This window comes from Neofelis nebulosa, chromosome 8 (genome assembly GCF_028018385.1).
Source record: "Neofelis nebulosa isolate mNeoNeb1 chromosome 8, mNeoNeb1.pri, whole genome shotgun sequence".
Lineage (NCBI taxonomy): Eukaryota > Metazoa > Chordata > Mammalia > Carnivora > Felidae > Neofelis > Neofelis nebulosa.
The window spans coordinates 25,130,277-25,152,509 of record NC_080789.1 but is presented as its reverse complement, the minus strand read 5'-3'; the positions used below and the strand labels follow the sequence as shown (position 1 = coordinate 25,152,509).

The 22,233-nt window shown below is 43.7% G+C and overlaps 1 protein-coding gene across 1 annotated transcript; it reads left to right on the top strand.

Moving 5' to 3' along the window:
- Positions 1–501: 501 nt before the first annotated feature.
- AMDHD1 (amidohydrolase domain containing 1) lies at positions 502–17,807 on the top strand. Its single transcript, XM_058741726.1, has 9 exons — positions 502–727; positions 1,957–2,063; positions 3,833–3,897; positions 6,376–6,653; positions 8,899–9,124; positions 11,512–11,636; positions 15,789–15,882; positions 16,462–16,622; positions 17,486–17,807. The coding sequence occupies exons 1-9, from the start codon at positions 591–593 to the stop codon at positions 17,571–17,573; spliced, it is 1,281 nt and encodes a 426-aa protein (XP_058597709.1). The 5' UTR covers positions 502–590; the 3' UTR covers positions 17,574–17,807.
- The last annotated feature ends 4,426 nt before the right edge of the window (positions 17,808–22,233 follow it).

Sequence of the window (22,233 nt, the reverse complement as noted above, 5' to 3'; positions counted from 1 at the left end):
AACTCTCCCACCGCAGCCCCCTCCTCCCCATCCTCAGGTTCCTTCTGCCCGCGGCCCGTCGCGTCCCAGTCGGCTGGGCAGAGGTTCCCCGACACTGCGCCTCCCGGCTCTCTGTGCCTGGTTCCCGCACCTGCCCCTGAGCAGAGGTTTTCCCCCATTCGGCCCCATCTGGGCGCCCTTGCCCCTCGGTGACTCCCTCAGCGGCTCGCCTGGCCACGTGATCGACGAAGCCCACCCTTCTCTCTCCCGGTGACCGAGCTTCAGTTTCCTAATCTGGAGAGTAGGGACAACAGTCTCCACATTTACTCGGAAAATAAGGGAGCGACCAAAAAAACACAAGAGATTCCATGATAACATTTATTACTAATCCTCATTCGGGTTGTTGGCACAGGAACTGCAGCTGCGACGGTCGGGGGGTGGGGGGAAGGCGCGCGTTCCCAGCGGATTGGGAAGGCGGTGGCTTCGAGCGCCCGCCCCGGCTCCACCCTCCCTGCCCCGGGCGCGGCCCGCCCACCCGCACCCTCCTCCGCCGGCTGGCCTGCCGCGGCTCGAGCTCCGCGGCCACCCGGAGACCCGCGGCGCGCGGCGACATGGCGGGCGGCCACCGCCTCCTGCTGGAGAACGCGCAGCAAGTGGTGATGGTGTGCGCCCGCGGCGAGCGCTTCCTGGCGCGGGACGCGCTGCACAGCCTGGCCGTGCTGGAGGGCGCCAGCCTGGTGGTGGGCACGTAAGTGGCCGCGCGCTGGGGGGACCGGCTTGGCCCCCTTTCCCTAACTTGTGCGCTCTGGAGGCAACCGGGGAAAAAAAAGCTTTCCGGCATCCAGAGAGCCATTGCAGGCCTGTCTTTTAGGCACCTGTTGCTACCTACCTTGTGTGACAGCTTCCGGTTGCCGTTTGGTGAAAAAACCCTCTCAAGCTGAACCCCACGCCCTCCCTGCCCCCTATCTCCAGATCTTTGGAATCTGCATCTCTGCGGTGGAGTTCTGGGACTTTAAGTTTTTACAAAACACTCTCCAGCCCTTTGTACACTAAAGCTTGAGCACCACGGAAGACGTTCAGATAGTGATGGTTTGGGGTGATAGGAAGTTAAGATTCAGCTACCAAAAAAAGGGGACATTTTCAGTTTTCACTAAGCTTCTGTGCTTCCTGCAATGACGTGAGTAAAAGAAGAGCCAAAGTTTGGGAGGGTGAGCCTGCAGTGGGAATGGAGTTTGGATGCCTGTTTGAATTGGAGAGCGCCACGGCATCGCGATTGCGCAAGATGGGCTCGGCTCTTATCTGAGGCTGCTTAGGGTTGTGTAAGAGTCCAGCTTTTAGGGACTGTGTGTTTTATTTTTAATTAACAAAGTGATAAAAAAAAAAAAAAACAACATTCCCAGTGTTATTGCTAAAAATTAGTTAAAAGCATAACAGAACCGCACAGAGGTAGGAATCCAGAGCTAATTGATGGCCGTACTCTGTAGAATCCAGAGGCCCTAGTATCTTGCTCTCCTGTGCACAACCCTCTTTCTCACTCACTTCATCACCCAAGATGGCTGCTACGCCTCTCCTTATGGTGTCCACCTTCCAGATAGTAGGAAATAGGATGAGAAAAAAAATCGTTTTGGTTACAATTTAGTCACATGGGCCACACCCAGCTGATGAGAAACCCATAAATGTAGTCTTCATTCTGGGTGGTCATGTGTTCAGCTAAAATTTAGGAATCTAGCGCTGTGGGGGAAAGGGAACACTGATCTTAGCAAACAACTGGCAATCTCTGTACACATGATTTGGCTTTTTGCCTTGCATGTGGCTAGAGTCTTTTTTTTTTTTTTTTTCAAAGACACAGATGCAAGTAGGAAATACAACAAATGTTGACTGATACCAAAACACATGGGCAACATATTTTAAATCATTAGTCAGCTTTTCCACAGCATTTCCCCAAACTTTAGTAATTATTTCTTGATTTTTATTCAGGGATGGGTTTATAAAAGCCATTGGTCGGGCTGATGCTATCCAAACACTGTTTTCTGAAGAAACGTTTGAAGAAAGAATTGACTGTTCTGGGAAATGCATCTTGCCAGGTATTAACCTCTTTTTCAGTAAAGCCCTGCATCCGGTTTTAGTAACATAAAGAAGAGTAGCAGCTTGTTTTAAATAGGGTCTCAAAATAATACTAAAATATAATAGCTACTGTGCATTGAATTTCTACTATTGAATGTCTAAGCTGCTTTACAAACATGTTTTCATCTTGAATCCTTACGACTGCCCTGTAAAGTATCATTATCTATATGTTACACATTGGAAACCTCCAGTATAGGGATGAAATATCTTACCCAAGATTGCTGGACAGGTAAAGGGCAAGCTGGGAATCAAACATTCATTCACTTCACTTCTTCCCACTCACATGCTAGAGAGAAACCAGCTGTGGTGTGTTTAGGTTCAAAGGCTGTTGGAAGAACTTTACTAGTCTATTTCATATGGGAGGCAGATAGGGCAAACTGCTGTTTCTAATACCAGAATATACTCTAAATTTACAGAGAGTGTGAAACAACACATCTCTAGGCAGAAAAGTGTGTGTGTGTGTGGGGGGGGGATCCTTAGAGATTTCACTGAAGTTTATTTAAATCTTTAATGATTGACAACAAAATCAGTTTGTTGAACCATCATCTCCTACATAATGTTCTATGGCTTCATGAAATCATCTGAAGCAAGTTTCACAAATTTTGAGTTCTATACAAAACATAGAGGCTAAAATTTACATTTTAAAAATGTATACTATGTATACCTGATAGAACTTCTACCTTCTGGCTCTTGGGAGTCAGGAGCTAAAGTCAGAGTGAAACCTTATGAAAACAAGCAGAAAATAGTAGAACGCAATCTGAATAGAGATTCTTGATTTTAGTCCAATCAGAACTATTTATTAATGAGACTTTTAATCCACAAGGTATTCAAAATATTCTGGAAAGACACACTTTACTGAGTTAGACCTGGATAAACAAACAGTCCAAATGATTGCTTTATAGTTTCTCTTCAGTTAAGCTACATTTCTTTTTTTTTTTATTAAAAGAATTTTTTTTTATGTTTATTCATTTTTGAAAGACAGAGACACAGCACAAGCAGGGTTGGGGCGGAGAGAGAGAGGGACACAGAATCTGAAGCAGGCTCCAGACTCTGAGCTGTCAGCACAGAGCCTGAGGCAGGGCTCGAACCACAGACCGTGAGATCATGACCTGAGCCCAAGTCGGACGCTCAACCGACTGAGCCACCCAGGCGCCCCTACATTTCTTTTTTTGAAGAAAGATTCATATTTCTGATTTCATATTTTTCCTTCTCAAAGTTGGGAGGGATTGTATTCTGTTTTCACACCCACGTTATTCCTTGGTGATACAGTCCTTGGTTTTGCTGAACTAATAGCTATGACATCCTATTTTAAAACAGGATGCTTAGTGAGCATGGGCTTAGTGGGCAGAAGAAGCTGTTTCTTTATTGGATATACTCGTCATGCTGAGTCACCCTCCTCCATTAGAGGCTTCTAGACCGGCCATGCAGAGAGGCTTCCTTCCTCTTGGTGGAGGAAACCGTACAAATTCTTCTTCCTCCATCATCCTCCAAGATGGCTGGCCATCACCTGCTTTCCCAAGAGTGGTTCGAGATAGTCTGCCTAGACCGGCCATGCAGAGAGGCTTCCTTCCTCTTGGTGGAGGAAACCATACAAATTCTTCTTCCTCCATCATCCTCCAAGATGGCTGGCCATCACCTGCTTTCCCAAGAGTGGTTCGAGATAGTCTGCCTACTATCTAAGGGCTTTCTATTTCTCAGATTTAAAAATGATTTGATTTATTGGTTACAGGTTTGGTGGATGCACACACACATCCAGTCTGGGCTGGTGAAAGAGTTCACGAGTTTGCAATGAAGGTAACTGCAGTAAATGATGGCACATCAAAATAAGGCACAAATACAGACACGTCTTTTTCTAAAGAGTGGTTAGGCTATCAAGCTTTGCAACAACATATGTCTACATTTCTTTTTATTTCTTTTTATTTATTTATTTATTTTTTTAAATTTTTTTTTTCAACGTTTATTTATTTTTGGGACAGAGAGAGACAGAGCATGAACGGGGGAGGGGCAGAGAGAGAGGGAGACACAGAATCGGAAACAGGCTCCAGGCTCTGAGCCATCAGCCCAGAGCCTGACGCGGGGCTCGAACTCACGGACCGCGAGATCGTGACCTGGCTGAAGTCGGACGCCCAACCGACTGCGCCACCCAGGCGCCCCTCTACATTTCTTTTTAATGGATATTTTTTACTGACCTGGACTATGGAAAAGAAATTACAACAAAACTGACTTATAACTGTCCAAATCTTTATACTATGCATAGGGCCAGCAATCTTTAGGTATGATAGTTTTCAAAAATTTTTAGCTGTAGAATCCTTATGTATGTATGTATGTATGTATGTATGTATGTGTGTTTTTTGTTTGTTTGTTTTAGACTCCTCCTTTTAAAACAGAGCTGGGCTGCCTTTTTCTACTAGTTTCTCCTCTCTTTCCCTTCCCCCATTTCACCTCTCCACCCCTACTAGCCTTTGGAGGGGCTCCAGGAAACAGTTTGAAATTCACCATTCATTGGTTCCAACTTGGAAAAATATATTGCTAATCATAAAAAATAAAATAAGTCTTGTATTTTTTTTCCCTGAAAAATGAGACTTATTAAGAAATAGAAGGTGTAGTCTGTGTCACAACTCATTAATTAGCCGTGGTCAGCCCTCACATCCCTGGTTGGAGCCATTTTCACATTGTTTCTTTCTAATAGATTTTATTTTTTAGAGAAGTTTTGGGTTCATGGCAAAATTGAGTGGGAGGTACAAAGATTTCCCATATACGTCCTGACCCCATACATGCACAGCCTGCCCCATTATCAACATCCCCCACCAGAGTGGTACCTTTGTTACAATTGATGAGCCTACACTGACGCATCATTATTATGCAGAGTCCATAGTTACTAGTGTTCTCATGGTGCTGCATGTTCTATGAGTTTGGACAAATGTGTAATGACACGTAACCACCCTTATAGTATCATACAGAGGGGTTTCGCTGCCCTAAAGTTTCTCTGTGCTCTGCCTATTCATCCCTTCCCCCGCCAACCCCTGAGAGCCAATAGTCACTGATCTTTTTACTGTTTCCTTAGTGTTGCCTTTTCCAGAATATCATATAGTTGGAATCATACAGTATGTAGCCTTTTCAGACTGGCTTCTTTCACTTAACAGTATGCATTTAAGGTTCTTCCATCTCTTTTCTTCACATTGGTTTTTAAGTGTACATCCTAACAGCTAAGAAATTTCTTCAGATATTGTGTACCTTCTTCAACACATAAGAGCTGTTTTTGTTTTGTTTCAGTTTTGCTTTTGAGAGAGAGAGAGAGAGAGAGAGAGAGAGAGAGAGAGACAGAACCAGCAGGGAAGGAGCAGAGAGAGAGGGGGACAGAGGATCCAAAGCAGGCTCTGTGCTGACAGCAGTGAGCCTGATGCAGGGATTGAACTCACAAACCGTGAGATCATGACCTGAGCAGAAGTTGGACGCCTAACTGACAGAGCCACCCAGGCGCCCCACACACTAGAGCTGTTTTTAAGACTTCTTTATTAAATCACAGAATTTCAGAGCCAAAAAAACAATCCTAGAGATTTGCAGTCCAAACATCTCATTACATAGATGGGGAACGTGAGGCCCAGAAAAGGGATGGCTGTTGAGTGAGTTCACCAGCTCGCCATGGCAGAACCCAGATGAAAAACTCTTGACAGGGGGATCCCAGGTTGGCATACTTTGTTTGCACCACACTTCTTGCTGCCTAGAGTAACTGGAGCCCAGTGGGATCCCAGGAAGAGCTTCTCTGCTTGAGTCACAGAGGTCAGGCCCCAAACTCTAGTGGCCAGATACTGAGAGGTGGAAACCCCCCTGGGTCTCTTTAGTAGATGTTTGGAATAGCTGCTGTGGGGTTCCCAAATTGTCTAAGCTTTGTTTTCTCATCCATAGGTGCTACGGATAGACAGAGTCTTAGCTGGCACACATTGGGGCCAACTGGGTTATTAAAATACTGAAATACTCGTGGGCTGGTTGGTAAATTGTTGCTGCTGCCTGAGATTGGAAGTGCTCCCCACCACATCTCCCATTTCTGCCACCCCAGTCCTTCCTGAGGTACCCATGTTCCTTCGGCACCCCCATCACCCTGGCAGAGTAGGGGCTTCCACGGCTATGTGTCCCAGCATCCTTTCCCATCTGCCGGTGTCCCTGACATATCAGTTGTTACATTATTTTGAATATCACCCCTGGAGGTAGGCTCTGTGGACCTGCCTGCAACCTCGTGCCTGTGCCTGGCCTAAGGGTGAGCCCTGTGTTCAGTTGGCAGGAGCCACGTACATGGAAATTCACCAGGCTGGAGGAGGCATCAACTTCACTGTGGAGCACACGCGCCAAGCCTCGGAGGAGGAGCTATTCTGCTCCTTTCAGCAGCGGTTGCAGTGCATGATGAGGGCGGGGACCACACTGGTGGAGTGCAAGAGCGGATACGGCCTCAACCTGGAGACGGAGCTCAAGATGCTGCGTGTGATTGAGCGCGCTCGGCGCCAGGGGCCCATCGGCATCTCGGCCACTTACTGTGGGGCTCACTCAGTGCCAAAGTAACCTCAACCTGGGGCACCCAGCTTTGATTTGGGGCATTGACAACAGAGAAGGAAGGGGGCAGGTGGTGCCTCAGTGGGGATACATTCTCATGGGAGTGGAGGTGAATCCACGCTTTAGTTCTTGCAGAAGAGTCCGGTAGAAGCCATTAGAGAGGTGTTCTGATTCTAATAGACATCTCATGCTGGTGGTTTTAGGAAGGCGATCCCCACTGGACCTATCAGTTTGCTAGTCCCTTAATGATGAAGGAGGAAGACATGTTCAAAACTCTTTCGGTTAACAAAAAGCAATGCCCCCCCACCCTTATAGATCCTTTAAAATGACAGATGCTACTGTAAATAGTTGCCCATGACAGCATAATCACACATTACAGATTCAGAGAAACACTCTGTAGGAGATAGATCACATCTGTAAGGCAAGAAGACTCAGAATGGTTTTTAATTTTGTTCATCTGTTTACTTGTTTAGCACCAAACATGTTTTCTTGTTGTAAATGTTTTTTTAGCTTTACCTTTATCCAAAAAGTTTCTCGTATATGGCTTTACTGTAGAGAATTATGTCCCTTTCTGCCTCTGTACTTTATCTGTCCTGAAATTTCTAGACCCCAAAGCCCGCAGTTCTAGAACTAAAAGGTCCAAAGAAATCCAGGACTTGACAATTAACAGGGCAAAGTCTCAGTGCAGTTTTGAGTTTTGATAATGTAGATACATAAGTGCCACAGGCTTACAGAAATTATTTGAAAGTTTAATAATTTATATATTTTTACATTTATTCACTTTTGTGTATTTGAAAAACAAGTTTAATGTGAATTTTTGGTTTATCATTTTTAATCAGAGAAAATTTAAAAATTAACATTAAATTTATTTAAAATTCACAGAACGAATTAAGTTGAAACATAAATACTTAATATTTCCAATGATGTTTTTGCATGTGTTTAGCATTTCTACTTCTGAGATTATTATTAAAGCTTAAAACTGCACTAAAACTTTTGGGACATCTGTCTACAGAAAATGGATTTTTAATTTTTCCCCAAATGGAACATAAGGTGGATGAAAGGCAGTGTAACATGGTGGAGAAGTCTCAGGCTTTGGAGCCATACCAGACCTGGGTTTGAATCCAGCTTGGCTACTTTCCCACTGGGTGATTTTGAGGGCATCACTTAACTCTTTTGAACATTGGTAAAGCAGTGAGAGAACACACTATCTATATGATTGTCTTGAGAATTGGAAACAATATACGTAAGTGCCTGTCTCCTCATGGTCCACCTCTGTCTTCCTACCAAAACGGTTTTTGTGGAACAAGAGACTTTTATGTTCCAAATATAGGGCTAAAGTGTAAAAATTTTTTAAATGTTTTTTTTATTCACTTTTGAGAGACAGAGAGTGAGCAGAGGAGGGGCAGAGAGAGAGGGAGACACAGAATCTGAATCAGGCTCCAGGCTCTGAGCTGTCAGCACAGAGCCCGATAAGGGGCTCGAACCCACAGACTGTGAGATGATGACGTGAGCCAAAGTCGGACGCTTAACCAACTAAGCCACCCAGGTGCCCCATATAGTGCTAAAGTTTTACGGAATGTTCTCCATCTGCTAATGAGTCTCTGAGGTCTACATCTTGATCCCCAAAGATACATACAGCCTGAGCCTCAGAGTATGCCAAATGACGGCTAAATAGCATGTCAAAGTTGTGTAGCCAGCAAATAGTAGAGCTCTGTGTCCGTCTGACTTCAGAAGCCCAGCCCTTTCTAATATATAACTATTTCAGAATCTTAGAATTTCAGGGCCTCTCATGATCCTCTTTCCTCGTGGTTCCAAATGGTGAGATAGGAAGCCTTAGGCTGATGCTTCTAGAAATAATGTGGAAGAAGAAAATGGCAGAGTGATTGCTAGGGCCCAGGTAGGGGGCCCTGCAGTTGGTTGTCAGGGAAGCATCCAGGATGCTCTCTAAGTGTCTTTGAGAAGAGTGTTTAGTTTCTCAGGCAGGGAGCCTTGCTGACATTCTCAAAGGCAACATGGCTGAACCAGAATGGATGAGCCATTTGAGTCTCTGTGTCCAGGGTCTGTGTGTACAGAAATCTCGTCAATATCCCTGCTATAGCCCAATTGTTAAGACTCCTGAGTTATAGCTTTAATTATTTCTCTATCTTAGGGTCATTTGCCTATAGTTTGTCAGGTTCTTCAAGTGCCAGAAAAGCCTTTCTTCAATTAAAAAAATTGTTTTTCCCATGTGATCTCATTTTCTTCCCTCAGAGGAAAGACTGCTACAGAAGCTGCTGATGAAATCATCAATAACCACCTCCCAAAGCTGAAGGAGCTTGGCAGCCGTGGGGAAATACACGTGGACAATATAGATGTGTTCTGTGAGAAAGGCGTCTTTGATCTCAATTCCACCAGAAGGATTCTTCAAAGTGGAAAAGATCTAGGATTACAGATTAACTTTCATGGGGATGAACTCCATCCTATGAAGGCTGCTGAGGTGTGGTTGACCTTTGGCTTTTCCTTTGTCAAGACTCGTGCGGTGGAAAACTTCCTTAGTTTGTTCAGAGTTAGGAATAGCCTTTCGAAAAGATAGAGAATGGGAGAACTCATTTGAACAATGCGAGGGCCGGTCTGGTTGAGACTTGGAATCGCTGACCTCTATTAGAAATTTACTTTTTTGCCGGCCATTTACTTTTATTATCACCTGCTGGTGGTATTAGTAGGAAGAGAAGTACCTTTGTGATCTTGTTTATCAAATTCAGAACATAGCTTGGTTGGAACACAAAGCTACACTGGCAGAGTCTACTAAGTTCACATGTGGCTTCCAGGGGTTTTCTGTGGCAGCTTCCAGGTGAATGTTGGTGGAGTGCCCCATCAGTAGTCACTGGATGATTTTCTGATCTGCATGTCTTGCTCAGATTCATTTATTCATGCTTTTAACAAATATTTGAGTGTGTGCCAGGCACTGTCCTAGGCACTGAGAATTCAGCAGTGAATAAAACAGACAAAATTCCCTCAGTTGTGAATCTAGATGTCACTCCTCTAAACCCTGGAGCAAAATAAATAACTGCCGTTGGGGCAAAAATACAGATGTGGATACTCCACATGTGTCTCAACGACAGCACATGTAATGTGATCTCTTAATATCACTTCCAAATCTTGTCCCGTGTTTCCTGCCCAGTGGATGACCCCATTTACCTATGTATTGCCTAAGCCAAAAACTTGGACATCACTTGGTCTCCTCCCCACCTTACCTGTCACGTTTCAACCAATCTGCAAAAGCTCCCAGTTTATTTCCTGAATATCTCTCGGTTTACTTCTCTTCACCCTACTGCCTGGTTCAAACCACCATCAGCTCTCAGCTCCCGCAACAGCTTTTCTCCTTGCATCCACACTTCCTGCACTTCAATTCATTCCTTTAATCCATTCCCTACAGTGCATCGTATTTTCCTCTCTGTTGCTGAAAACCCCTGCAAGGCTCACCAGTGCTGGCAGGATGAATCCCAAACTCAGCACATGTAGACTTACCAGGATCCAGCTCTCGCTCACCTCCCATCTTCCCCTTTCTCTGCCCTCTTTACCATGAGCCAACCACAGTAAATAGTTTTAGTATACCTAATACCCCATGCCTCTGGATATGCTTTCTCTAATCTGAGTGTCCTTTGTCTGGCTCACTCTAACTCCCTTCCATGTTTCATCTTAGCTACCACTTCTCTGGGACCCTTCCCAGAGCTCTCCAAAAATGGGTTATAGTCCCTCCGTATGCTTGTCCCACTGTGTTCAAATTGCCTCTGTGATCCCTGCTGGACCGTAAACACACTGAGGACTGTACCCACACCTTCACAGCCCTATCCCTGGGGGTTAGCACAATACCTGGCATACAGATGGCCTTTAGAGAGTAAATATTTGTTGAATGTTGAATGAATGTGAACTAGGTGGTCAACAAGATACTCTTGGTCATAGAGAGTGACTGGCCAGTTAAATCAATAGAGGTCAGTATCCAGGATGAACAAATCAAGTTTGGAAAAGTGAAGGTGATTCCAAAGTTGGAAAGAAACTCCCCCTGGGGAGCAAAGTCTGTCTATGGAACATTGGACTCTCCAGAAGCCCAAACCAAAATGTTATTAGACCTGAGCTCCTACTGATGTGGGGCCGGCTCTTTCCTGCCCTGGTGTGGGCATCGCTGCCTCCCTGGGCCATGGTGTAATGTCAAAAATTAGTCTACTTTCCTTGCCTTGGAGTGCTTACCATATCACCTTTCAGACTGGGGCAGTGTGTGTGTGTGTGTGTGTGTGTGTGGAAGGGGGGGGATATGTCAAGCTGAGAAGAAACCCACTTTAATGCCATGTTCTCATTATTACTATAAGATTACCTCCTCTTGGTATTCCTCTGACAATCAAGCCCAGACTTTTCACCTGGAGAGACATCAAGCTCAAGTAGATATTCTCGAATTATACATACAATTCCATTTTTAAAGTTTGTTTTCTTAATTGATCTCTTTTCACTGAGTGCAATGCAATCCAATATACCTTTCTTTATGGTGTTTTTATGATGCTAAAAGAATCAGATTTTATTACCAATGTCACTCAATGTTCTATTCTGATCCATAAGATTCATGAAGTTTTCTTTTTTAGCAAATGCCTGAAGAATATCAGTAAGCCCTTATGTTTAAGAATAGTTTTTAAAGTAGCACACTAGCTCATTTTCAAGTGAATGTCCTTGACAAAGCCTTTACCCTTTTGGGGGCTTCTGTTTTCAAGAGGCAGTTGCCAAGAAATTTTCATAATAGAGTGCTGTTTATTTTTGCAGGGAAAACAATGTTCTGGCACTTTGTTGATTATTGTTGTTGTTGGTGAAACCTTTCTCTCTGCCCATTCTGCTTAGCTGGGAGCTGAGCTGGGAGCTCAGGCGATCAGTCACCTGGAAGAAGTGAGCGATGAAGGCATCGCTGCCATGGCAACAGCCAGGAGCTCCGCTGTCCTCCTGCCCACCACCGCCTACATGCTGAGGTGAGCTGCCCGTGCAAGCTTTGAGGATGCAGACCGAGATGCCTAAATAGTATTTCATTGCCCTTCCAAATTCCTGAAAAATGCAGATCAGGAAAACTGAGCCCATGGGAGATGCCAATTCTGGAGTCATGTACAGAGATGCATTATTCTGAGGAAAGAGCTTGGACCCAAATGGCGTTTGAGTGGTGGGATTATTGGGAAGAGTGGAGCTTTCTCATTCTTTTTTTCCCTCCTTTTTGGGATTTTCCAATTAAAAATCATGCATCGCTTTTATCATTAGAAAACAATGTGATGGACTTTCTACTTAAAAAACATGCATAAGATGTTAGAGATATTTAGCAATATTCAGAATCTGAAGGAGCTGTTTTCTAAGAGGATGCAAGTAGGTACCACAATCTTCACAAATCCCGGAGGTGGGAGGAAAAAGGAGATGTCTAAGTATATTTTGTGAAATCTTCCCAGGAATTTTGCTGTTTGCCCTCTATGGATTGAATGCACCTAGTCCATAGTTCATCTTCATAACTGCCGTTTCGGACATTGGACCGTGTCTGGAGGCAGTTTGGGTTGTCATGACTAGGGGGCGCTGCTGGCATCTAGTGAGTAGAGGCCAGGGATGCACCTAAACATCCCCACAGTGCACAGAGCAGCCTCCCATCACAGAAAGTTGTCCTGCCCAAGGATTACCCAGCCACAATATGAACTGTGCTGCGATGGGGACACTAGGCCTTAGCGATTGAAAAGCCAGGCTTTGAGTAACCTTTATAAGAGAGAAGAAAGGAATATTGCAGTGCTTTTCTCAAATACAGTATGATTTATACACATATGTATAATATTATACATTTCTCTTATTATTACTATTCTCTTAATGTAAAGAGTAGACATAATGTAGATTACGACCAGGAAATATCAATCAGTAACCGTCCTTGCTATCTTGGCATTTACAGCAAGTCTCAGCAATCATCAACTGAAGTCATCAATCAATACTTAATCTGGTTAATTTTCCATCAACCAAGGAACACTTTTAACTCACTTTGAATCTCTTAAGATGGAGCGAAACTCTGACACTTGAAGTATGAAGGGCAGCTCAGCAATAAAATTCAGAGCTTTGTCCCGCTGCCAGAGGGGGCTGCCATCTGTGGTCACTGCAAGATGGGTTGGTCATGCAGTTTGGACAACAGGAAGAATCACAGACAAGGCCACACTTTTCTCTCTGGCTTCTCTGTTCTGGAATTTTTCTGATCTCTCCAACAGGAGCAATTTGCAGGGCTCCCTGCCATGCCCTGAATTCTCCCTCCATTTTTTTCCCCCTCTATATGCTTATTTATTTTGAGAGAGAGAGAGAGACAGAGAGAGAGAGAGAGAGAGCACAAGTGGGGGAGGGGGGTGGAGAGAGAGGGGGATGCCATAATTCTCTCTCTTTTTTCTCTCCAAATGTTTGTTTATTTTTGAGAGAGAGGGAGGGGGTGGGGAGAGAATGTGCACAAGCAGGATAGGGGCAGAGAGAGATGGGGACAGAGGATCTGAAGCGGGCTCTGTGCTGACAGCAGAGAGCTTGATGTGAGGCTTGAACTCATGAGCCATGAGATCACGAACTGAACCGAGGTCAGACGCTCAACCAACTGAGCCACCCCAGTGCCCCTGCCCTGAATTCTCTTGACTCTCATTTCCAGAGTAACAGTTGCCTTACGCTACTCAAGGACTTGCTGTAATCATTATTTTATGCATCTTTGTGTGTACTGTTTAAATTTATTCCGGATACATTCACCTTAGTTTTTCTGGCACTCCCTTGAGACTTCTACAGCCTCACTTTTTCTTTTTCTTTTTTTCTTTTTTTACCTCCTGAAGTATTTCTGGAAGGGGAGGGGAGGCCATCAGAATGAACCGTGGGGAAATTTTAAGCTCTACCTTTCCTCACCCTTATCTCTGCTTCACCCACCTCCTCTCATATATTATCCTAGTTGAGGAACATTATCTCAGGTCATCCTGCAAATTGTCAGTCATAGACTGTGAATGTTTCAAGGACCTCAGTCTTGGCCTGTAAAACCTGTAGACTCTCAGCACAACCGATTTTATCTGTCTTCCTCCCCCCGACACTGTGAGCCTGAGTAAACACTAGCGTAGAGTCTGATAGCTCAAGACTGCATCCCTAGGATGACCCGTGCCCCTTAATAAAGTGCCTGCCTGAGAAAGCCCAACCTGACAGGGGAATTAAGTGTTTGTTCCAACAAAACCAGGCGACAGGCAGCTGGACCCCTGGACTTCCTCTTAGAGCAGTAACTTTACAAAGCTTGCAATTGTAAATTCTTTCTCTGCTCCTTTTTTTTTTTAATTAAAAAATTTTTTTTAATCTTTATTTATTTTTGAGAGAGAGAGAGAGAGACAGAGCGAGCAGGGAGGAACAGAGAGAGAAGGAGACACAGAATCCAAAGCAGGCTCCAGGCTCCGAACTGTCAGTACAGAGCCCGACGTGGGGCTCAAACTCACCGACCGTGAGATCATGACTTGAGCCGAAGTCGGGCGTTCAACTGACTGAGCCATGCAGGTGCCCCTTTCTGTGCTCCTTTGAGATATAAATCTTCCACCACCCAAGCAGGATTGTCTTCTCAAGGACCTTAGAGCCCTCTCTTCAGAAGGCAAACATTCAAGAAGACAACTCTGTCCCTAGTTCCCAGCCTGGTGGGTACACTGCACCAGCTTACGCCCCTGCCTCTTTTTGTAAAGGTAGTGAAGTTTGTTTCTCCTCCAGAGAACAAACCAGTGCCAGTGAACAAACGCAGATCTTATTGGCCCATCTCTCGTGCTTTTAGAAAATTTTCACTTCCCTGACTCTACTCAACTCCCTCTGCCCCTTTTTCCTCCTCTACTCAACTCCCTCTGCCCCTTTTTCCTCCTCTACTCAACTCCCTCTGCCCCTTTTTCATCCTGATCTCCTCGTTCTTTCTTTAAATTTTTTTTTCAACGTTTTTTATTTATTTTTGGGACAGAGAGAGACAGAGCATGAACGGGGGAGGGGCAGAGAGAGAGGGAGACACAGAATCGGAAACAGGCTCCAGGCTCCGAGCCATCAGCCCAGAGCCCAACGCGGGGCTCGAACTCACGGACCGCGAGATCGTGACCCGGCTGAAGTCGGACGCTTAACCGACTGCGCCACCCAGGCGCCCCTCCTTGTTCTTTCTTAAAACACCCAGTTAGCAGCACTGCACAGATCAAAACAGTCCAGTCCACATGGGACTCTTTTCCCTTCTGCAATTGTTATTACTGAATACAGTTTGTCTTCAGCATTTTAACTAGTGTTTGGCTCTGTTTATCTCTGACATAACTTTTGTGTCATGTCTTGAAGAATAAATAATATTGTGCCAAGGAGGTCAGGGAGACATGTACCCTAGGAAGAAGCACAAATATTTTACCTATTAGATTCTTGGGCCTTCAGGATTTTAAAGGGCCACAAAAAATGTTCGAGACACTTCCCCCCACCCCCTGCCCAAGGAGGGAGAGAAATATGAATAAAAAATTGCAAAATTGAAGTTAATAGAAATAACATTTTTTAAAACTTCATTGTTTATATTTGGGAGTCAAAAAAAAGTTTGTTACATTTGAAAAAATTTAAGTTGTATTTTTCTTCCTTAGCAGGAATCTCTGGGTGTATATAAAGATTGCCAAAATAGGGGCACCTGGGTGGCTCAGTTTAAGTGCCGCCTCTTGATCTCAGCTCAGGTCACGATCTCAGGGGTTCGTGAATTCGATCCCCATATAGCGGCTCTGTGCTAACAGCGTGGAGGCTGATTGGGATTCTCTCTCTCTGCCCCTCCCCTGCTTGCATGCATGTGTGCTCCCTCTCTCTCTTTCTTTCTCTCTCTCTCTCTAAGTGAATAAATAAACATTTAAAAAATTGCCAAAATGAACACTCCCAAATTAAAGAAGTTAATCATAGCCAAGTCATTTCAAAAGCGGAATGATAAAAGTCAGAAGTCCTAGGCTTCCACATCACCATTAATCACTTAACCTTGAGTTTCTGTTTCTTCTTCCAGAACACAAAAGGGTTGGATATCTTAAGTCTGCTTCCATTCTGAACATCTAGTCTGCAGAAGCTCCACTTCCAGAGACTGACATCTTTTTTTTTTTTTTTTTTTTCCTTTCTCCCCCTTGTCTTAGACTGAAGCAACCTCGGGCTAGGAAGATGTTAGATGAAGGGGTAATCGTTGCTCTGGGCAGTGATTTCAACCCTAACGCATATTGCCTTTCAATGGTAATTATTTTTAATGTGCCTTTCTAAGCAGAGAATCAGTCTTCCACCAAGTGTATAAATAATTTAAAACTAGTTCACTAACTGCTAAAATGTTCCAAAGATCTAAAAAATATTTTCCTGTGAAACAAGAAAAAAAGTGTAGACGACAGAATAATTGGATATTTCTGCCCCACATAAATGCCTCCAGGCATAAAGAGGGGAGAGAAAGTTCTACCTGCATAATTTTTTGATTCCGCCTTGCGCGTTGTGGTTTGACAATAGCTTATTCCTGTCTTGGAGGTTAGCACAAGCTCAAAGAAGTTTTAGTGAGTGAGTGTGGAGGGGAGCTTAGTGGTCTTGAAAAGTTGTGAATAAATACTCCATACGTGGTGGAGGTGGGGGTGGGAAATCTGTATTAATAAAGGGATCTTCTCCAAAGCATAAGAATCTTTACATGTGAATTATAACTTTTCTCATACTAGTTTAGCCAGTTCCTCCTATATATTTAATTTCCATTATTGGTTGTGCTGCGTTGAGAAATGTCCAGGTAGAAGTTGCCATTTTGTTACTTTCCTCTAACACTGTTCTTTCTTGCCTTAGCCAATGGTCATGCATCTGGCCTGTGTGAACATGAGAATGTCCATGCCTGAGGCCTTGGCGGCTGCCACTATCAATGCAGCTTATGCGCTGGGAAAATCTCACACACATGGATCTCTGGAAGTTGGTAAGCAGGGAGATCTCATTATCATCAATTCGTCCAGGTGAGTGCTCTCCCAACTGAACTAGTTTCGTTTATGCCCGTTGTAATATATAGACTGGGATTAAATGCCTTTTCTGCTAATTATTAGCATCAGGCTCTGTGTAGGCTCGGATGCCCCCCAATCTCCTTTATCATCATCCCTTTCTAACCAGAAAGTCTGCCTACAGATCCTAAACCACACAGAGGAGACCAGATTGTCCAGTGTTTTCATCTGTCTTACATCTTTCATAGATCTTCAGGTTTTTGTTCTGTTGACCTGGACTTGGGACTTGTGCCCCCCAGCACAAGTTTTTCTGCTGGAGTTCTGACCGATGCTTGTGCTGGGCACGCATGTCCCAACTCTGGCTCGTCACCCTGGTTCTGATTCATTACCTCTCTGGCGTCTTCTCACTCCTACCAGATCCCCAAAGGCTTAAGTTTTCCTGCCCCTGGTTACTCACCCACAGCCTGCTGCTAATTGGGCCCCCAGTGTGACAACTGAGTCTTACTTTTCTGTCTTAAAGTTGTTAATCCTATGGCTCCTTGACCCTAGCCAGCCTATTGCAGTCCTTGGACTTCGTGTTCGACAGAAGAAAGAGGCTCTGTAATTCTACTCCTCACTCTCTCTATTGAAAATAATACTGATGTTACTTTTTGTACATCACTTAATAGGATCAAATATGTTAAGATCAAATACTTAAATAACATCATTAAACCGTATTTAAGTCGTAGACCAGTTATCATATAATCTATTTTTTTTAAAAGCCCAAATATCAATGACAAAGTATGAAGAAATTTTGAGAGAATGTATTTTTAAATTAGCATTTATTGACAAAGGGATAATTTTGGCTTGTATACATTAAAGTACGTTTGATTTCTTTCTAGATGGGAGCATTTGATTTACCAGTTTGGAGGCCATCACGAATTAATTGAATATGTTATAGCTAAAGGAAAAGTCATCTACAAAAAATGAAAGATCTGAAAGGAGAGAGAAGACTCTTCGACTGTATAAGTCAATGCAGTTGTAGTAAAAGTTAAAATACCATAGTAATTTACCAGGGTGATGTCAGATATATTTCAGTGCTTTGTTAATTCACTTGAAAAAACCAAGAGATAAATTTATTTTCTTTTAACATGTGTACCTGGACATATAAATAGGTAAATCAATTGGATCATAATCTTATAACATTAAATCATCTCACAGAGATTTGTTACAAATATTTTGAAGATTAATATGATGGAGTATCACCAGAATGCCTTTGTGGGGAAAGCAGATTGGCAATTAGGTAGACATGGCTTGGAAATCCCATTTTATTTCTGCTTTTCAAGTTTCAGTTTTTAAACTACATTTAGTGAAAATTAGGGGATGGTGAGAAATCCAAGTGATATGCCTCAAACTAAGCACGTGTAGTCTTCTATAATAGGCTAGTCCTGGGGCGCCTGGGTGGCTCAGTCGGTTGAGTCTCCGACTTCGGCTCAGGTCATGATCTCGCGGTCCGTGAGTTCGAGCCCGCGTCGGGCTCTGTGCTGACCGCTCAGAGTCTGGAGCCTGTTTCAGATTCTGTGTCTCCCTCTCTCTCTGATCCTCCCCCGTTCATGCTCTGTCTCCCTCTGTCTCAAAAATAAATAAACGTTAAAAAAAAATAAAAAAAAAATAGGCTAGTCCTTTCCCCACATAGTTTGTCTTTACAGATGTTCTTTGAATGAATTAGTGTCTTCTATGGGAAGGTGTCCCTATATTTCTAATTTCTTCTCAATTCTAACAATAGAGCTGCACAACAGATTTCAAGGCTTGTCATTTTATACATGGGTACAGTGGCCTTCCTCGAAAGGATGCATTTTGACCAAATCCATTAATGTGACTTTTAAAAGTCATTTTTAAGTTTTTGATTGTTCACATTACAAATGTGTAACAAAATTTTTGTAGCTCTCAATAAATTTTGCAGTCACTATTATTGTTGTTTCCAGCCCTAGAAGTAGATCAGTGGTATTATCTATTGCAGCTATTTGGGAGATGAACAAATTACATAATTACACATAAAGAAATAGTGGATGACTATATAAATCGGTGTTTCTAAAGCCCTATGAGTTTACTTGAAATATTTTAATTTTTAAATTAATTTTAATTTTTTTTTTTTTAAATTTAAGAGAGAGTGCACCAGTGTGCATGAGCCGGAGTGGGGCGGTGGGGGGGGGGGGGGAGGAGGAGAGAGAGAATCTCAAGCAGGCTGAGATTCAAGCACCCCTCGAGCACAGGCTCAGTGTGGAGTCTGACACAGGCTCCATCCCACAACCCTGAGATCATGGCTTGAGTTGAAATCAAGAGTCAAATGCTCAACCGACTGAGCCACCCAGGTGCCCCAACTTGAAATCTTTTTAAATGTTTGATCATCCTTATAATCACAACTGCATTATTAAACTTTGTCCTATTTATGAATAAATGATTTGAGAAGTAAATGTTAACCAAATTATCACCCATTTCAGGTTGATAAAGCCTGAATCAATGAGGCTTTACTGTATTCCATATATATTGAACCAAAATACCCCTTGTTGGGAGGTTATGGGTAACATTGCACATTACTGTCGCTCCCTGATAGCATGGGGTCTTTGGAGCATTGTCCTTCATATGCTTGGTGAAGGAGATGGATGGTTGCTGTGGGTGATGCCTCCCCAATGACCAAGCACCTGCTCAGCAGTCGGAGTTTGGGATGCAGGCGATAGATATAAAGGCCAAAACTAAAGACTAGGTGTGTTTAGCACAGAAGTATATCTTTACGCCTATGGAATAAGAAGGAGAAGTGCACCCTATTTTCCCTCTAGGAGGCATTCACTTTAAACAAATAGCATTAATGTCTTTTTAAAATGAAAGAGAAGAGGATACCCACCCAGAACCGCCTTAGTCCTCCCAGGCCAGTGTCCTGTAAGCCCTAGCAACTTGGGATCCTGCTAGAAATGAGAACTTTGGCTTCCCTCCAGACCTGCTGAATCAGGATCTGTGTCTTAACCAGCCCCCAGGTTATTTGTACGGTAATTAAGTTCTGAAAAGTACTGCAGTCTAGACCCCTAGCGACACTGGCTTTCACACTGTGCCTCAAAACACAGTTTGCTTTTGCTGTTCCAGGCCTTGCATCACTGTTCCCTCTGCCTGGACTGCTTTCCCTCACTTCTCTATGTGGTAAATCTAGTCCCTCCACACCCCCACCATGCACCCATCCTCCATGATAGATTTAATAGCATTGTGGTTTTAACTGTCTTTCCCTTTAGAATGTTAAGTTAACAGAGGGCAGGGACCTACCTCATCGTGCCCCAGGCTCTAGTATGGTGACTGGTTCATAGCAGGTGATCAAGAAATGAATTAATGAACGGCTACACAAACATACTGATAGTCACAGTGAAAGTGACTTATTAAAACATACTAAGTAGACCACCCCAGGAAGGCAGTGATAAGGAAAATGTTCTGTGAATTGGAAAGAACATATGAATTCCTTAAGTTAATGCCAAAGAATGATGCTCATGGAGGAGTAAATTGTAAAAGTAAACCCAAAGAAACAGTTCCATGGTTGGGTGGGGAGCTGGGCTGCCATGTTTACCTTTGGGGGTTGGAAGGATGTTGATGAGAAAGAAAGGCTCCATGACGGAACATTATGAAGTGTTCAGAAGATAGGTGATGAGCTCTCATAGAGCAGAGGGCTTGTGGGGAGCTAGGGTTGGCTCAGATTTCACAGGGCTTTGAATGTCACCTTCACTAGGAGGAACCTCATTCTTAAAGTCAGGAAAAGCCCCTGAAAATCTTTGAACAAGTTAGGACCAGGACAAGAATATTATAGAAAAAATTAATCTGGTTTTAGTGTACATAGTAGGCACTCAAACATTTGTTGTATGCGTGGACTCTGGTAAGACACCTTGAACAAGTCCTTTTGGTGGATAGAGTAGAAGGTATCGGGGCTAGAAGTGGAAAGCTCTTGCAGTGGCACAGTAAGATGTCAAGATGCCTGCTCTGTGCTCCACACTGGGCTAGACCAATGTTTCTTTTCTCAGCCTTTTAAAACTATCAGGCCACCCCCCAAAATTAGATTTCTCCCTAAGGAGTAAGATTTCGTCAGATAGGGCTGAGCTTGGAAGACCATAAACCATCATAATATATAAGTTCTTTTGCATCTCAAGAACCAATTTTTGCCTCATCGTGCACAATTTCACCCCCGCTGAATTGAGGGTGCACACACCAAATGCCGTGGGAGACAGGAGACAACATGGTATGCTGGAGGGAACACACATCTGGGACTTAACATCTGGGCTTTGATTTCTTCTTGAACTCTTCATCTGTAGAGGTTGGATTCCCTCCATCTCTGAAATTCTGATTCTAGACTGGGCCCTGCCTTCAGGGAATTTACAACCCAATTAGGGCAGTAAGACTGACATTAAAGAGTAGAATCAAAGCCAAAGTGTATTAAGAGCTGATTCTTCTAAAAGGAACTCGTGAAACACAATACTTTTAAAATTTAAACTGGTTTTGCCAGATATCCCCCCTGCCCCCAAAGCATGAGCATCTGGGTCTCTATTACAGTAAGCAGTAAAAGGATAAATTCAATGCCAGCCCCTGAGAGAGATTTTTTTCTGATGGGAAGTTATTCTGAAATATGAAGGCACATGTTTTCCAAGTGATTCTACTGCAGCTACTGCAAGAATCAAGAGCCTGACACCCAACTGGTAGAAACCAGCAATGAGCCATCCGTGCTTGCTTACCCACCCTCCACATCTGAGGTGTTCTGTGCTGGTAGAGTTTTGCTTCCCCTACCATACATTAGCATGAGTTCCCATGCTCTCAATGACCTAGCATCTACTTACTTCCTAACCCTTCCATCTTGCTGCTTGCACAGTGCTATTGTTTGTTTAATCCTCTGGCCACTGCCTACCTAAAGCTATAAGCTGTGAGGGCAAAGACCAGGGCCATCTTGGTCACCCTTTGTTTAATGATTGAAATTGACCAAACGTAGAATTGGTTTCTTGGCATAAATGTCTTCTGACGTTGATGTTCAGCTTACATTTCTTCTTTTTCCTCCCTTCTCCCTCTGACTGCCATCACTCAAAACATAGTTCAGTTACCTCTTCCAGGAAGCCTCCCTGATGATCCAAAGGTGTTGTGGTTATTGTACTTTCCTCTAGGACACACACTTGGCACATTAATTGGCCTTTCATGTCCCCAACTAGATGGAAAGTCTTCGAATAAAGGACTACATGTAATATTGATGTACCTTAGCCCCAGCACAGCACCTCAGAAATAGTAGCTGAGGTAGGGAAGATGCTTAACAGCTACAGATTTCAAGATCGGATGAAAATTGGCTTATAAAATAAGGAAGTATATTAGATCACCTTTGGAAATTCACCTGAAGGACAGGCTCCAGGACTGCTTTTTTCAGCAGCTCCTTAACATTGAAGACCCAGATTCCTTCCTTCCCTCTCTGCTTTGTCATCCCGTGTTGGCGTTACCCCAAGGCCAGATTCCCCAGTGGGTTGGACTGGCTGTCAACAGGCCTAGGTGTTCTATGCTTCCTCCTCATTTAAGTCAAATAGGTAGATGAGAAAGCCTGACTGCTGTGGCTCTCAGGAGAGAATGCTTTCTCAAGGCCCCCAAT

Coding starts and splice junctions, on each gene's coding strand:
- AMDHD1 (XM_058741726.1), top strand. CDS start 591: ATGGCGGGCGGCCACCGCCTCCTGCTGGAGAACGCGCAGCAAGTGGTG. Junction 2,064..3,832: donor TGGGAAATGCATCTTGCCAG/GTATTAACCTCT, acceptor TATTGGTTACAG/GTTTGGTGGATGCACACACA. Junction 3,898..6,375: donor TTCACGAGTTTGCAATGAAG/GTAACTGCAGTA, acceptor CCCTGTGTTCAG/TTGGCAGGAGCCACGTACAT.